Genomic DNA, 17,924 nt, shown 5'->3' on the forward strand with positions numbered 1-17,924 from the left:
TGAATGGAACTTGCAGTAACCTCAGCCTATGCTCAACACAATTTCTATCTGCACTAAATTCTGCCTGGTCACAGAAGTCTGAAGAGAAGAAACTGCAGTGAAAGACTTGCTTCAACTGCAGGTCACTTACATGACTTTGGAGATTTTTGTGAAAGGAAATAAAAAGCACCACACTTAAAGGAGCTGCTGCTAGTTCGTCCTCCAAGGCTGAACTACTACTTCTGAATATGGATTCATGGATATTTGAGAGTCAGAGAAAAGGGACAAGCAGGACCAACAGGTGGCAGAAGCACGAGGTGAGCAGTGAAAGCCCGAAATACCCATCCAGTGCTTATGAGGAAAAGGCGAGAAATGGCACGCCCACTGACTACTGACTTGGAATGCAGTGGTGAGCACAAGGATTTGGGACTGTAGGATACAGCAGAGCCTTACTACACTTCCAGAACTATAAATTTACTCCACAGAGATGGCAATTTTGAGGCAAATTTGAGGGAGAAAAATCTCAGGTGTCCTTTAGGCACCTGCAAAGTATATCCTACAGAAACTGGATGTGAAAGAGCATCAAGATTTTGTTGTAGTCATAAAGATCAATGAAGTCTCTAGATAAGCAGAATAGGATGCTCTAACTGGACTCTTTGAAGACCATGGTTCTCTGTGGAATAAAGCTTTCTAAACCCAGCCTTTTATCCTTCAATGACAGGGTGCCTCTAGACACTTGTCCTGCTCATGTACATGTCTCTAGCAGCCATTTCTGACCACTGTCAGATGGGACAGTGGACTGCCCAGACCTCTTGTCTGACCTAGTGTCATTGTTCATATGAAGATTATTACAGGAAACTCCTCACTTCTGGAATAGACTATGACCTTATTGCTTAAGAAATAAATTTGGCATCTACACTAATGTTCTTGATTAGGCTAGGAGACGCAAGATTTGTAAATATTATGTAAATATTTAAACCTAAATTTTCATAATTCTTAAAAAAAGAGATGGGTATGTAAACACGCCCCAATATTTTCCAGAGTTGAAAGCAGATGGTATAAAGCAAGGAATAACCAAAGTACTCTGGTTTTGTCATGCCTAATTTTAATTTTTTTTAAAGTTTGGCAATATAAGAAAAGGAGAAAAAACAATGTAATAATTTTCTTGTGTTTAATCTCCTTTACTACTGAATGTTTAGATAAACTGAAAAATCAGTTGAGTGGTTATTCTGTTCTTATCTCCCTTCACCTGCTCTTGTATCTCCATGTTTTTACTGCAGAGGATGCAAAGTGGCCTACATGTAAAAGAAAATTACATTAAAACCATCTATATTTAATAAAATATTATAATATTATTAAAAGCCCATACTGAAATAAATAGGAATACTAAGCATTCAGTTCTGGTACTATGTATGTTAGTCTTGCATGCAAAAACCACCATGCTTCAGGTTAAAAGAGATTATATTATAATTAGTTATTTATATTTACTTATTTATAATATTTACTATGTGCAATAATAACAACAACAATAAATATTAACAAGAATTTCCTTTATGAAGTCTTTTAGGTGGTATCTTCTGATACTATTCTGATATGTATTGCTATCAATTCTCAGTTACACTATGACAGTGTTGATCCAGCCCTATGGAAATCTTTTCAATTTATTAGGAATTCTTAAGATCACAACTGAAAACAAATAAATTGTCACAACATTAACAATATCTTAGCAATGTGCAAATTTAAGCCAGCTTGTTTGCCATGTGTATCTTCTTCCAAATTTTGTACTTGCTTTGCAGATCACAAATGGGAATATTACATGAATAGGAACATGAAAAAATCATTTACTCTTACAAAAACCCCTTACTAAAAGAACCACTTATTCATAAAAACCTTGTACCTGATGTATGGTGTATTTCCACAGAATTATGTATTTTTTCTGAATGTGTAAATGAACCATCAAAAAAGCAGCCACTTCTTTAGCAATAAACAGTTGCTTTTGTTAGACTACCCCCGCCCTAAAAAAATGCGGATTTCCCTGCTCTAAGATCATAATTACTAAGCACTCCTCATCACGCTGCTTTGAAGTTATACCATGCAAAAAAATCCTGGCGAGGGTTTTGGCCCTCATTTTTTATCTTTCACAACCAATTTCATAATACTGACAGTTAAAGGAATAATAACTAAAGTCATCCAGACGTAATATACACCTCTGTTGAGGGCTCTGGGTGATGGCTAATCCTTTCTAGCATGTGAAACAGTGCAGACCTTCAGTCAAATTTCATCTACACAGACCTACTACAAAATTTCACAGGATATTTATATATACAATAAGTGCACTGTGGATTCCAGCAGAGACACCTCTCTCTCTATATATATATTCATTTTACCAACATAAATGCTATCTCCAGATGTTAATTTTATTTATAATATGAAAGACCTTTATAAGCTCAGTGTACACTCACAAAGACAGACATGCACACACCTTTACAGATGAATAATTACATAAAACAGGGTCCCTTACTGTTCTCAGCTCTGCAAAAATACTGCAGTCATGAATTAAACATCACCTTCCAAAGTTCTCTGTTTTGTGCCTGCTCTGGCAAGGTTTCTGGGAACACTGATTAGAATCTGAATAGCTTTACATTACCTCCAACCTTAGGCCCACCAGCTGATCCTGGCTTTCTTGCACTGTTTGAAGGATTTCCTGGCTTTTTAGGTGCCGGTACCTTGAAGGCTGAAGCAGCTGATGATGGCCTATTTCCATCCACTGACTCTTCATCATCAAAGCTTTTGTCTAGAAAAAGATACATTAAATAAAAATACAGCCATTAGAACGGGTGTATTTTCATTTCCTAATCAACTATTTTGCTTCACATTTCACAGAAATTCACAAAATGCATACATAAAACCAAGTATTTATCACTTTGTCCTGTCTCTGACCTAGGAGTAAAATGACAATGGGAGATAAACAGCATTTTCTGCATCTCAAGTTCTTATAAAATATTATTTTACCTTCATAATTAAGCACAGTAAAACTGAGCATAAAAATGGATCCTACACATCCATTCCCACAAAGGAAAAATATCTCTGCACAGACTGAATTTTTTAATAATTTCTTAATATTTTCCCAAAAGGAAAGCCCTTAATACAATTTTTATCATTCCAGTCTACCGAAGAAAAATGCTTCTCCTTTTCCTTCTTTCACTCATGCATGCATTTTCTGCTACACATCCTCCCACAATGTGTCTAACTAGCACTCCCTGTCTCCTTCCTTCCACCCAGATTTTTCAACTTACAATCACAGATCCTCTTGCAGATCAGTCGCCTCATTCCTCTGATAGCTCTTCAATCCCCTCACCCTAGGACGGACCCAGCACCTCACATGGCCACATGCAGTAAATTCTTGATACTAATCAAAGATTCCATCAAAATCTGCTCGCAAACACCCTAGATCCACCACCACTGAGATTTGTGCCGGCATCTTTCTCTCCCTTCCCTGCACTAGGTGCTGCACAACCAATGAGCTGCAAGGTGACATCATCTTCTGGGAGCCAACGCCAGAGGAAAAGGTGAAAATTCTCCATGCAAATAAATTCATTCCCACACACAGTATTTGCCACTATTCCAATCCTTCGTTAAGAAAATTAGACAGGCAGACAATATTCCAGGGCTTGCACTCCTCTTTCCTGTAATTTCAGGTTTGTGTATTTTTAATCATGAAAGAAATTCATCTCTAGTGACTAAATAGTCTCAATTCAAAATATTGTGCCTTAGAAGAACCCCAGCATGTTCCAACAGGAGAACATAATGTTTTCTCCACCCACTTAGGGAAGAAGGATTTATCTATAAGCTTGAGCACAGAAAACATACCAGACTATGGTTCCTATTATAAATAAAATGGGCGAGGCTGAGACACAGCTGCACTACAGTAATGAAAGACCAATTTAGCATATTACCTGCACTAAAACCTGCCATTTGTAAAAAAAAAAAAAAAAAAAAAAAAAAAAAAATTAATTGCAAAGCTTCATCATCTCTGTAATGGTTAACTGTTCACCCTTCGCTTATTCAGAACTTGCTCCCAGTGAAATGTCAACTATATTTAACAATGTAGCCTCCCAGAGGAAAGAAGCTTGCACTAAAGGGTATAAGAAAGGTTTTGTCCAGCAGCGTCTGCAGCACCATCAAACGTCAGAGTCAGAACACCCTGCATTTAAGGTGTCCAAGATCACTGCTGCTATAGTTAGTACATTTTTCTAGCATTTGCCAAAAGCTGTTTTGCACCAATGAATCTCCATGATCAAAGAAACAAACCATCACAAGAAAAATACAGATGCATATTAAAATTTTTCAATAATATTATTTCCTCCTCTCCTATAAACACTGATTTTTAGGAGAATCTTGCCAAGAGTAATTGTTTGGATCTGTAAACTCTCCGAATCGGAGGAAAAGGCATCAGCCTTCCCCCTCACTGTCCTGTGTGCTGCCATGGAAACAGCACTCCCGCTCAGCATACGGGCTGAGCCAGAATACATTTTGATTCCTGATGCTTTTACCCTCAGTATCTTAAATAGAACCAGACATCAAGATTTCGAGCAAGGAAAGCCACTAATACAAAGGCCAGATTAAGTGAAATGATCTAAACACTGTAACAGAAGGCTAAATGGCAAGGGTTAATATCTAGGATGCCTGCAACATTACAGGTAATTTTAGAATAGCATTAGAAATATCTTGCACATTTTTGAACAGCATGAACAGATCAACACTGACACGTGAGTATGGAATCATGAAAACAGACTAAAAGGGAAAACACGCTTTTCAAATAAAAAAGGTTTTGTTGCTGCACTTGCAAATCTGATGAAGAAACAGGCAAGACTTTCATGCTACTACCCAACAGCTCTACAATGCAGCACTGATATGCAAATATTGCATAAGCCTTTGAAACAATAAAGTTATTTGCAATACAATCTTAAAAACAGAAAGTGAGCATTTGCTCATTTATGCAAAATCTCCCAATCAAGAAAAATCTAAACAACCCCAAACAACTGTGTACTTTGGGAACCAGTGACTCAGACAAATTAATTTTATTTTTACCCAACAATTCATCACGAAGGAGTATTAAAGACAGAGAACTGTACAAGTTATTGCTCAACCTGCAAATGTGCAAATAGAATTTCAGAAAAAAATGCAAAGGCAAATGTTTCGACCTACTGACACATTGTGTATATTAGAGGATATATTAAATAACGTTCTTGGTAAAACTGTCAAATTACTTTGTCTAGTTAAAGAATATTTTTTCAAACATTTAAAACATTGTTAACACTGAATTAAAAATCTACACCATGAAATAGTTTTACACAGTTTTTCAGTCCACATGAAACCCATCTTTTTAAAATAAATGCCTTTTTCTTTTGAGGTACGCAGAACTGATTGTAAGCACTGATACATGGGTGTTCTTAACCAGACTTTTCATGGTTTATGTTAAAATAAATTAAAAACTGAGGTACAGTTACTTGAAGTGTTCCAAAATAACAGCACAGTACCATAAGCATGTAAAATTAATGGCTGAAAAGGATCTGTTTTAATTCTATTAAGGCTAAAGTGATAATAATGCAGCTGAGCCTCTTTTGTTCTGGATTTGTGTTTTAAATAAACATAAGCAGGAAAATTTCATTCGGTCTTTTAAAGAAACCAAAGGTTTTCCTGACCCTTTTAGGCCTTTACACATTTATTTCCCTAGGATTTAACATCAAAATTCCAAGTGATCTTTAGGGACTTTCCATTTTCAGAAATATGCTTCACACTGTGAAGATCTGAAACCTGAAGTCTGTATTTATAGCACTTCATGAAAACAGAGCATTATATTTGCTTCCCCTACAATGTGCCTTCCATGTGCTCTCACTCATCTGCAATGATCCACTTATTTGTAGCTCCTGTAAAAGCATTTCCATGTACTTCAGCATGGAGAAGCCCAGCTCGAGTTGTAACTGCTGCTCCCCAGGGCATAATCAAGGAGCAGTTCTGCTCAATCTGGCTTTACTATGTGCCTTTGGGTGGCCAAAGGACCAGGGATGGAGCTCCTGACAGCCGACACCCAGAGCACGGGGATGGCTGTATTTCAGTATCAAACTGTGCCTCTAATGTTAGTTTTATGCAGTCTACAAACAAAATGTATTTCTACAACAGAAGTAATAAAAGCCTAAATGGAATTGGTATTTCAAAACAAAGCCATCTATCTGATGGATGCAAACTCTAAAATGGCTGGATAATTTTCATTCTAGGTCATTTTAACACTTTCAGAGTATCAGATTTTACATACGCAAATACACCTGACAGCTAAGAAAGCATTATCTAAACAGTGTTTTAAACCAAAGCTCCAAGGTACTAAAAACAAGAAGTCATATGAATTGCTAGCAACACACAGACCATCTTAAAGGAAAAACACAATAAAGACACTGAGCCTCAGTTAAATCTCACAACACTGTTATTGTACTTGATAGGTACTATTTTAAACCATAGTGGATAAGGAGTTTTGGAGGTAAGCACACCATACAGAGAAGAGCCTGGAATCTAGTACTGCCAAAAGCTCCTGAAGAAACCTGATGAGCAACAAATGCTCTCAACTCTGGTACAAGTTCTCTTCCAGATGAACAACTTCAAAACAGGGGAAGAAAAAAATTCAAGAAAAGGTTGTTTTTATCTTCAGAAAGCTAGGCACTCAAGATTCAACATGTGAGCACTAGAAGTTTTCTCTTCTAATGCAGGGCAGAGACCTGCACCATAGAGCATGTTCTGCAGGTACAATGCAGCAAGTCAACTGCTAACAATGAACTGCTGTGCATTTCTATAAAACATTTAAAGAGTTGTCTAAGAAATTTTTCCAGTTAAAGACCCTTCCAAACCAACCTGCAGGACACATCAGAACCCAAAGTCTACCACACTTTCAGAACTTACGATTTACCGAAGTTTTTTGAAGATGACATCCAGGCAGACAGACCAAAACTTGAACTATCACAGTGGATTAAATACTAGAATTCTTAAGAAACAAACGATGCCATTTGAACTAAAAATAAACAAAATATGTGCTATCTTCCTGCCTTGTAGCGTTACTCTTGGGGGCCAGATCACAAACACGTAGTGCATGTTTTCTGAAGTATTCAGAGAGATCAAAGCATAAAAATTTATAATGAAACTTGATATTCAAAGAACATTCTAGTACTCCCAATATTTTAAACTTCAAAACAATCTGTTTACTGTGATTTGCCTACAGAGCAGTAAAGGTAATTACAGATGTATCCAGTGACAAGGAGAATCTAGAGAGAAATCTAAAGCTTTTCATATCCAGAGAGAAAAAGTATTTTTTTTCCAAAGATGATTAAATTCGAATACATTTATTGTTACTGCAACTCAAGCCTCTACCTTAGCTGGTTTGAAGATACATGTGACATTCTGGTATCTAACTGTAAGTCATAGTCAATAACAGAAAAATGAAACACAGTATCACCTACACAGCAGTGTAAGTACAAGATTTATATTCTACTTGTGCTACTCAGCACCAGGAAATCAGAAGTTAACTGACTTAAAGCAGATCCCCAAGTGACACCCTAAGGGTGAAAAACCTGCATCCCCTGCAGTAATACGTAACTAAAGCTGGCAATAAAGGCAAATCTTGATACTGTTTTCAGTAGCAACTTCTTACATATCTAACACAACTAGGTTTGTAAATACCAACCTGCAGTATTTTACTGCAGATGAACAATAGTCAAACCAGAAAACACAGTACATTTAATATTTACATATTTAATAAAACTGCTTTTAAACTGAGTTAAGTTCAAAACATTTGTATCAATTTTGCTTCAATAACTGATAATGATAAGCTTTGCTAACAAATACTAAGTGTTTTTTAACTACTGTTAACACTTCCTCCTTTACACCACAAAATATTTATGAGGACGACTGCAAAATCCTGCCTAAGCAAAAAAACCCCCAAGTAGATGAACTCTTTACATTTTACAAGTCACTCCCCCATTCTGTGCCTACCAAGACACCGACTGCCTGTCTCCCTTCAGGGATTTACATAGACTGCATCAATTACTTGGAACATCTGGGACGGGATCATTACCTCAATTCCAGATGAACTGGTGCGGCCTACAACAATTTCTGTCCAAGCACGAAAATGAAGCCACAAGCACTACACATGCATCAAGTTAGTTGATCCTTCTAATCCATACTTCAAAGCCAATGCCCCACATCATCTAGTGAGAACTTTATCCCTTACACATCAGGCATTCCATCCAGTCCAAATCTGTTTGTCCAGACACAAAGGATAGGATTCATTTGCCTAAGCACAGTCATCTAAAACCAGTTTAGAGAGTTCTGGGCATCCTGTCTGGCAGCCAGCTGACATTCCAGAAGGCCACAGATCTCTTGTGGGCCTTGTGTCACGCCTGTTCGCTCCGCGTGGCTACTGTGGATACTGCAAGACACCTCAAGTGGCACAAGACACCTATGGCTGGACAGATGAATCGCACCTAAGAAGCTTCAGATCTACCATAAAGGCATCATTCCTTGGCATTCTCCCTGAGCTACAGCAGGTCTCAGGATCCTAAACCATTAGGAGACAAATTCTCATTCCCAAACAAAAGCCTGCTTCCCACAAAGATGGAGCATGGCTCTTCAAGAGACAATAGCCGGAGGCACAGAAACGAGGCCACTACTGATGGATTTAACTTTACTTCGTGTTACCTCCTTTGCTCTCTTTGCCTTCCTCAAGGAAGCAATTGCATTTGGTACACTCAGTCCTGGCAAATGGTTCTCTTCTGTGCAATATATGCAAATGGTTCTCTTCTGTGCAATATATGCTGATGCTCATCAGCAAAATCTCCAGCTCCTACCAAAAGAGACTCCTTTTTCCATAATAACCTTACAGGGGATGGATGAGATAAAAAATACCAATGAGAAGAGTGGTTAAAGAACAACAAAACTTGGTTCAAAAATCTCCCAGCGTTCTTAAGCCAAACATATTCCTTCACATGCTATTTTTTCAGGCAGTTCCTGGGAACACAGGGAACTAGTGTCTTCAAAAGAATCAAAAAGGCAGCAAGTAAGGGGAACTAGAGTCAGTAACAGGAATAAGGCAAATATTTATCAGTTAAATTTTGCTGTTGATCTGATCTCAAATTTTAATAAAGATCCCCTAACTTTTCAACAAGTGAAGCAGAATACAGCTCTCCTACATTCCATCAACCAGCTACAGCATTGAAAGAGGCTCACACCCGCTTTTGGGTTTTTTTTTTTGTTGTGGTGTATGTGTTTGGTCTTTTTTAAAACATGACTCTCAATGAATAGGACAAAAGAAAACAAGGAAAATGAGAAAGAAGACACTAGACCTGACAGACATTTAAAGAAAGAATTACTTAGGAGTGGCAATGGCACATGCCACAATAATCATCCACATTTAATACAGGCCTATTCTAATGACATTAGTAGTTTATCCATTCTACTCCATAGTTTCATGAAGGACTATGTTCAAAAAAGATTAATTCAGAAAAAATGTAACGTATCCCCAGTATTATTTTCCTAACCTCAAAGAAAAGCTAGTCTTACAGTTTATCTGTCTGGCTGAAAGACAAGATTTAACTACAGGTTTCAAATAAAGCTGCAGTAAGCTCAAATAAGCAACTGAGCTAATTTTGCTCCCAAGTAAAGCTTCATTCCCATTTCTACCTCTAGAGTCTCTTCTGTAAACCATGTAATTTTCTAATTTTTACCTATTAAACAGTTTCTGCAAATCTTGCCCTATTTTATATTTTTACAGCACCTGTAAAATTATTTCCATAGTCCACATGTTTGAATTAATTAATAAATCATTTAGTCCTTTCTAAATTCCTGCAATTGGACTTTCCTTTGTTATACATGTGTAACATTTCCCAAATGTTACTCCCAGCAAACTTACTGAAAACTGAAGATGCAGTCAATATCACTGTACTTTAAAAATAGTCCATTTCACTTTATTTACATCTTTCCTGAGGCATGTTCAATAGCCTTCTGAATCAACACCTAATAGCCTATAACCTATTAGTAAATGAAGTACCATTTTCTCAGTAAAACGGGAAGAGAAAGATAATGAGGTTCTCCAGAATTCATGACAAGGCAACACCTAAAACAGGATTCAAGACTAAACAGCAAGGCTTAAGATAGAACTACGTAATGGTATTGTTCTTCAACATCTGTACTACGTTATTGCTCTAGGCCATGCTATTTGGACCACACTGCACTATGTCCAGTGCTGAAATGTTAACAAATCAAGTACCTTTTGGGCAGGGGGAAGGAAAAAAGGTGTAGAAAGGGCACAGGCTTACCTTGCATAAGAAATCAAAGACTGCAAGTTTTTGACATTTTAAACACACAGGTTGACTCACTAGCTGTAACGCAAAAACTGATGGGATACTCCTCTATTTTAGCACAAAGTAAAACATGCCTACCACAGTGCAAATGTTTTGCTCTCTTATGAAATACTAGAATTAAAGCTGAAAAAGGCAGTAACTTCTGAAGCACTCAAGATTTCTGCTAAATGAGTGAGTACTCCCTCTGAGAGTTTCCCCACCCAGACACTGATTAAAATGAAAGCAGGTAATTCACTTAAAACAGTGATAAAAAAAGAAAGAAAAAGCTCTACGAGAATTTTTACTCCATGCTTGGTTAATTTTTGTGAGCCACTTTACACATAAAAGACTCCTATCAAAAGTGATGGTTTATTTAACTGTTGTATCTTGTCTGAATTCAAACCTCATTTGTGGCCAAACCCTTCAGTCTGCTGCTTCAGTTGCCCTCTAAAAAAGCTGCCACTTCAGGTATCTCCTTTAAGTATAAACTCCACTATTTGCATTTAAAATATTCTGTAATCCAACAGCCAGTCTTTGCTCAGTAGGCCTGGTTTAATTACTGTCTTCATTATCTCAGCTCCAGATGTAATTTTATTTCTTTCTTCAAAAATTCCTTTTGCTTATACATCAAGTACCTAACTCTCAATAGCACCAGCATCTTATTCAGCGAATCTAATGGCCTATTTTAAAACCAATATATTTATCACAAACCCACATTTTATCTAGAAACCACTATCCATAAACTGCAATAATATGACTAGCATTATTGATGTATTTAAGTTCAGAAAAGTATAAAAAAGGACCATCATATCTATCTGCAGCTAAGTCAAACAACTGATACCCATTGAGGAATGGTTTCATTCATGACATTGCCAGTACTTAATTCGGTCACACAGAAGCACCTGGGTTTAATGATTTGAATTTTCAAACTATCAATTACAACACAGCAAGGGTAAGAGAGGCACTCAGAAGTACCATGTTCATTCATTTTTAACATATATCACAAGTATATGTGATAGTGAAGGGGCATTGGATATATATAATATCAATGAGAAGTTTTACAAACAGGGAGTTTAAATTCTTGCTCCTAGTGATTTACTGTTAGAGGGTGACAGTGACAAATACAATTCCACCATCAGAGAGACCATGACAGTAGCTAATATTTGCATTAGTTTTTAGTGTGGCCAATTTCTGCATGTTCAACTCAATTTGCCTGCTGAAAATGTACAATGGCAAGGCAGACTGACAAATGAAACACAGATCCTAGAAGCAGAAAGTGTAATACAAGCACATAGCAGACAAAATGTTAAGAGATTTATTTTTCTGAATTTTAGATCCATGTAGTTTAGGAATTAAAAGTTAATATCTGCACATGAAAACATGCACACCACAGCACAGACGAAAGGGGTTGCTAATGGCCTTTCAGCTCACTGATCTCTGCCTCACACAGTCAGAAGCAGAGATTAAGAAAATATGGCACATTACCTCTATTTTACTCTCAATGCTGCAACTTCACTCGTGGGTAATAAAACAGGTGGTTTTAAGAGGCCCAACTCTCCTCAAAATCGACTTAACATAGAATCGTAGAACAGTGTGGGTTTTAAGGGACCTTAAACATTATCGAGTTCCAACCCTCCTGCCATGGGCAGGGACACCTTTCACTAGACCAGGTTGCTCAGAGCTCCAGCCCGGCAGTGAACTCCTCTAGGGACAGGGCAGTCACAACTTCTCTGGGCAGTCTGCTCCAGTGCCTCACCAGCTCAAGTGAATTTTAGTCTAAATATACCCTTTTTCAGCTTAAAGCCATTCCGCCTTGTCCTGTCAGTCCATGGCCTTGTAAAAAGTCCCTCTCCAGCTTTCCTGTAGGCCCCCTTTAGGTACAGGAAGGTGCTGTATGGTCTCCCTGGAGCCTCCTCCGCTCAGGGCTGAACAATCCCAATTCTCTCAGCCTGTCTTCACAGGAGAAGTGCCCCAGCCCTCTGATCATCTTTGTGGCCTCCTGTGGATTCACTCAACAGGTCATCTCCCTTGCCCTGCTTGCCACACTGCTTTTGATGCAGCCCAGGACAGAACTGGAGTTTTGGGCTGCAAGCCCACGCTGCCAGGTCATGTCCAGCCTCTCATCCACCAGCAACCCAGAAGCTAAAAAACTCACACCAGATCTGGAAAATCTGAAGTGCTTGGTCTATGGCTAAGCAGCTTTAGTAGCTGCCATTTCTCTAATTTTGTGGGAACATGATCCAACCCCAAAATAATACACAGAGACTGTTTCTCGCAGTGTTTCTAATGAGTTTCTCAACAATGCAAAGAAATTTTAAACAAAAACAATCTAAACAGAAATACTTTTGACCTTTAATTTCAATAGCAAACCTCACACTGCGTAAGTTGGACTTTTATCAGGTCACCACACAAAACAACACATAACGATAAAAGGATTTTTTGTCAAATAGGAATCTAGTCATGTTCATTGCTTAGGCAATCATGGAACACCATGGAGCTCTTGACTCTGATGAAAGCAAAAATATCTAATCTGAAGAAAGTACAGTTCTTCTGCAGGCTGTTAAGAGCTTTGTTCTACATCTTCAGCCCTTCTCCTCACCTTTGCTCAGGCTCCAACTATCCACCTTTGACGGCTTTTAAGCGTTTCTCAGTTGAACAGAAAAGTTTTCACATCAATTAAATATACATGAAGCAGTACCAGAGAAATCCTGTTACCATGAAAATTTTGTCGCCTACACTCCATATAGCTGGGAAACTCCTGTGAGTTTTAAATTGTAGTTACTTCTTATAAGAGGCTACATACACAGCTCGTTTTCAAAAGGCTCTTATTATTTATCAACTGCTCTTTTCAACTGTTGCTGTGAAAGTGTATTTTGATGAAGGAGCTGGGCAAAAAAAGCAGACACAAAATCCGAAACACAAGTCTTTAAAACTAAGATGCTTCTATAAATACAATATACAGAATGGAATTTCTGATTCAGGTCAATACTACAGGAGACCCTTCACCTCTGAAGGCATTTCAGACACTGAAATGATCCAAATGTAGCTTACTTGCTCATCAGTATTTACTACAGGAAGACTTTATTAAAAATAACACGTAACAGTAAGGAAATACTCCTCATACTTCATAGATAACAAAGACGAAAATAAACCCTGCAAGGCAAATATCCAATCAGTCAAGTGGAAGATTCTTGCAACATCTATCAAAGGAAACCCTTAGTATGCTTTAAATTTCTCCTGTGGCTCTTCACAATTCTAATGTGTCTTTTTTTTTTTCTTTTTCAAAGTGTACCTTTAAAAAATAATAATAACTACCCCCCCCCCAAACAACTAAAAAACATGTAATATTACCAACAGCCTGGAATAATCAAAACCATGCAGACAGAATGGAAAACACCAAAGTAATTTTTATTTTGTAACTTGTTCTTAAAAACTAATAAAAACTGACTCCAGCACTCCAGACAACCAACACTTTTGGATGAAAGATTAAACATATCTGGAAATCTTTTTTGTGAACTCATGTTTCATGTTTAATGAAAACAACAACCACCACCACCCACAAAATTCCTCGACACTTTGAAAATGTCATTTAGAAACAGAAGACAAATCTTACTTGTAGTTATTACCCTAGAACATATTAAAAATTCAGGTGCATGTATCACTCCAGAAGCTATGCTGGTTTTGAGAAAACAACTGTTTTACGTCATGTGTTTGCAGCTTTGTTTTTTAAATAAAAAATGCTCTGAGTTGCACAGTTCTTCCCTGAATTATTTTTTTTCTATTCACATCAGTCTTGAACCTTGCTATATTCATCCGTTCTCTTAGTAGAAACTGTCTTTCCATATAGCCCTTGGCGTGTTTACACATTCCCTCCCTCTCCCACTCAGCTGCTTCACTGTCCCACTGTTCTTTTACTGCTGTTAGCAACAGTACTTGCACTTTATAGACAAAACACAACTCAGAATCTATGTTAATCACTGGGAGCAGAATATGACCTTACTGTGAAAAGAAGCTTTGCACTGGTTTGGTTCCAAACAGCAATCAAATTCCAGCTCATGGTATCTGTCCTTCCTCCCTCAGGCACAGCAAGTAAAGCCATTTCCCAAATCAGCGTGCCCACCAACTGCTAATAACGGAAGGGGAGTGGTGGGGACCAATTACAGGAAAAGGAGCCAGTGCAGGTGCAGTCAGAATGTTTAAAAAAACACAGGCCCAAACAAGAACAGAAAAGGGAGCAAGTGATACGCTTCTATCCCACACAAAAACTTCTGCTACTATTTATATTCCCACACCCAGGAGACAGCTCTGAATGGTACAAAGCACCACAGTTACAGCCTGACCAATTTCTAGGCCAGTGTAGCAATTACTTTATTATCATTATTCACAGGACTCTGTTGGTTTAAAAAGTCTCCTACCAGAGGATAACAAAAATCAAAAATAGACCTCAGAAATCCACGTGCACTAAAATAACATATATATTTTAAATCAAGCTAATGTCTCAAACATCACTGTAGTTTCTGTATCTTTAATATGTCCAATCCCTTCCTCAGTCAAAAGTAAAATATTAAAGCGGTACAGCACCCACACTTCACAGAAACTACTTAATCAGATTAAAGACTTAGGAAGACAGCCTTCCCTCAGAAGAACATCAGGGAATGGAAGATAATTGTTCTTATGCTTTAGGACCATGCATATATTAATCAAGTATTTTGAAAGAAGACAAAACATAAAATTTGATATGCATATGCAGTAAGATAGAAGGATAATTTCTATTCATAAACCAGTCACATATGCTTTATCATCTAAAATCTGACAAGTGCTTAAAGTCATGAAACATTGTATGCCATTTACATAAAAATACACTAATAAATAAAGAAGTGCTTATTCATTATATGATACAAAACAGTATACTTAGTATACACTAGTGCAACAAATGTGTGCACCAAATAGGTCCTCTTACAAAGCTGATTATATGCTTTTAGATAGCCCTCAAATACCTTGTATCTGGTACTGCAATATGTTTAGTACATCTTAAGAAAACCTATGTCTAATCTTCCCTTTAAGGCCATTCGTAGTTTTAGGCAGATAGTTTTGTCCTTATCCTAATTACTTTGTTCAACTGGGATCAAGGCAGTCCCTTACCTACAAAACAACAAGGTAACGTAGCACAGACTGACAACAAGGTGAGGAAACACCAGTGGAAGCTGCTGAATTACAACGCGCTGCTGGAGAGAATGCGCAACGCGATGTGCGCACGGCGATTCCGCTCGCCACCTCCTCAGCAGCCTAATCTGGTTACCAACGGATAATGGCAGAAATGCATTATCCTCTCCAAAGAACAAGGAGACCAGAGCGAGGAACAGCTCCTGGCTGGTTTTCCTCAGCAGCCTCCGAACACAACTTGCAGGGCAAACACAGACCTCCAGTCACACAAGTACGTGAAATGCCTTTCAGACTGAGGCAGCGCATGCTCTCCCACTGGCACGCACTCAGTACAGTAGAAGTTACGGTCCATTTGTTTGCTGGGCCGCAAGCACAGGATTATTTTTCTTCCCCCTCTACATTCTTCCAACAATAGCTTGGAGAGCTTGAGACAGTTAACATGGGGGCAAACAGAAAATCTGGTTCTTCCCTTTAATCTTCACTTGAGAAATCAGATTAAGATTCAACTGTTAAGCACCACGTTTTATTTACATTTCTGCTTGTGCTCAAGAAAACTGGGAAAAAAAATAATCCAAAAGGTTCCAAGAAGCCAGTGTCTTGCATTCAAGATAAAATCAACATTACCACTTCTAGATGGCATTTCCAAACATACTCTGCAACTGTGTAGCACATCTAGGCTGATTAAGTGAGCAAACCAAATAAGACAAGTAAAAAAAATCTGTTCTCTGGAGTATCTGCACAATGCCTTCAGCCTAGTCTCACAAATACTAAGTTAAACATACATATGGGCCACAACAAAATGACATTTTGCCAAGAAAAGACATTTCTCAAAGGCTGCAGAATCACTAACCTTAAAACATTTTCTTCTATGCTGCATATATTAGGATATACAGAATATTTGCAAAACAAAAGACCGCAGCAAAACCATCATTAAATTTAGAAAAAAAGATCAGTAAGTTTTCTTAATAGTAACTACAGTTTTGTTTTCCCTCGCAGTTTCATAACAACATTAGAAGACTGAATTCCTTGTAAATGTGGTAAGCAGTAGTTTTAAGAGACCAACAGCTATATAATCATCCTACACACTGTTAATTGTATCTGGCATTATTGCTCAAAGCTCCTACACGGAATGTCAGCTGACTGCCTGAACAGTACTTTGTTCTTAGTGCCTTTGTTAATGACGAATTAAATTATACAGAAGAGAGCTCCACAACCACCCTCACTTTATAAACCTCGACCATTACAGAATGACAAAAATCCTATGGCTTTGCCTAGAGAATGCAGTTGTTTCTTAACATGCTACAACTTGCATTCTTAATCTGCAAGTTACCACAATTCATGTTTACACCATGGAGAACTGTGTTGCTTCACAGGAAGGAAACAAAGATGAAGAAAAACATTTCCAAAAAAAAAAATCTCAGCAAGAGTGAGCTTGGTACATATTCAGTTCTACAAAGACCATGACTTCCCCTGCACCTTGCAAATGACAAACAAACATCAGAGAACTGCCCAAATTTTTTTAGACTGTGCACTCCAGACATAATTTCACTGCTCTGGTCATGCTCATTATTTCTTTCAGTCTCTAACATATGAAAGAACTAAGTGAAAAACAAACATTTCAGGTCGCCTCAAGAAAGGGTCTCTCTCAGGACTCTTTACAACTACTGTTTTAGCAAATTCAGATAAAAGATTTAATCTGATCTGGTAAAGCCATCTTCTTTATGCGAATCTGCATATGTAGTCACTTGTAAAAGCACAGCCATCCTACCTCATCCCTAAACTTGCTGCAAGTCCAGTGAACGCGTCTCAAGTCTCTCTAAAAATAATAACGCATATATAGAAAGTCATCATGGTACTAAGCTCAGAGAACCTGGCTGACACGCAAACCCAAGAGGTGCGATAAAGATAAAACATATGTCTAGTTTTTAGCGAAAACACAACCATATAGTCTGTATTGCTTTACTGACCTACTTTCCATTGGTTTGTGTAACAATACACTGTGCACTGAAGGAAACGTAGTAACATCCCATGTCTTTATTAAATATACATCCCCAGCTCTAGCAGCAAGGCTCTTCTTTTATAGCTATGCTGAATGAGTATGAATTTCTTCACAAAACACGGCAGGTTTACATCCGCTTGTTCACAAAGCAGTATAGTAAATTCTGCCTTATCTTGCAGAGGTGGCCAACACAAGTAACACCGAGGCGAGAGGGGTAAACACAACGCCAACATAAAAATGCACAGCGGAACCCGCCAGAGTAGTAAATAATTGAGATCACGGGCCATCCCAGAAACCCAGGCACGGTTAAAATCCCAAGAAGGGCTGGAGTTGCCACGCACGGCGCCCCGGTACCCTCCTGCTGCTGCACGCAGCATCCATCGCCCAGCGCCCGGCTCGGG

General features: G+C 38.1%; 1 protein-coding gene across 1 annotated transcript in view; it reads right to left on the reverse strand.

Moving 5' to 3' along the window:
• CLASP2 (cytoplasmic linker associated protein 2) overlaps positions 1–17,924 on the reverse strand; it is a 146,126-nt gene that overhangs the window by 86,105 nt on the left and 42,097 nt on the right. Inside the window, 1 exon segment of the mRNA XM_017734661.1 lies at positions 2,627–2,773. Coding sequence (XP_017590150.1) covers positions 2,627–2,773 — 147 coding nt within the window.

Source organism: Corvus brachyrhynchos, unplaced genomic scaffold (assembly GCF_000691975.1).
Source record: "Corvus brachyrhynchos isolate BGI_N302 unplaced genomic scaffold, ASM69197v1 scaffold94, whole genome shotgun sequence".
NCBI classification, from domain to species: domain Eukaryota; kingdom Metazoa; phylum Chordata; class Aves; order Passeriformes; family Corvidae; genus Corvus; species Corvus brachyrhynchos.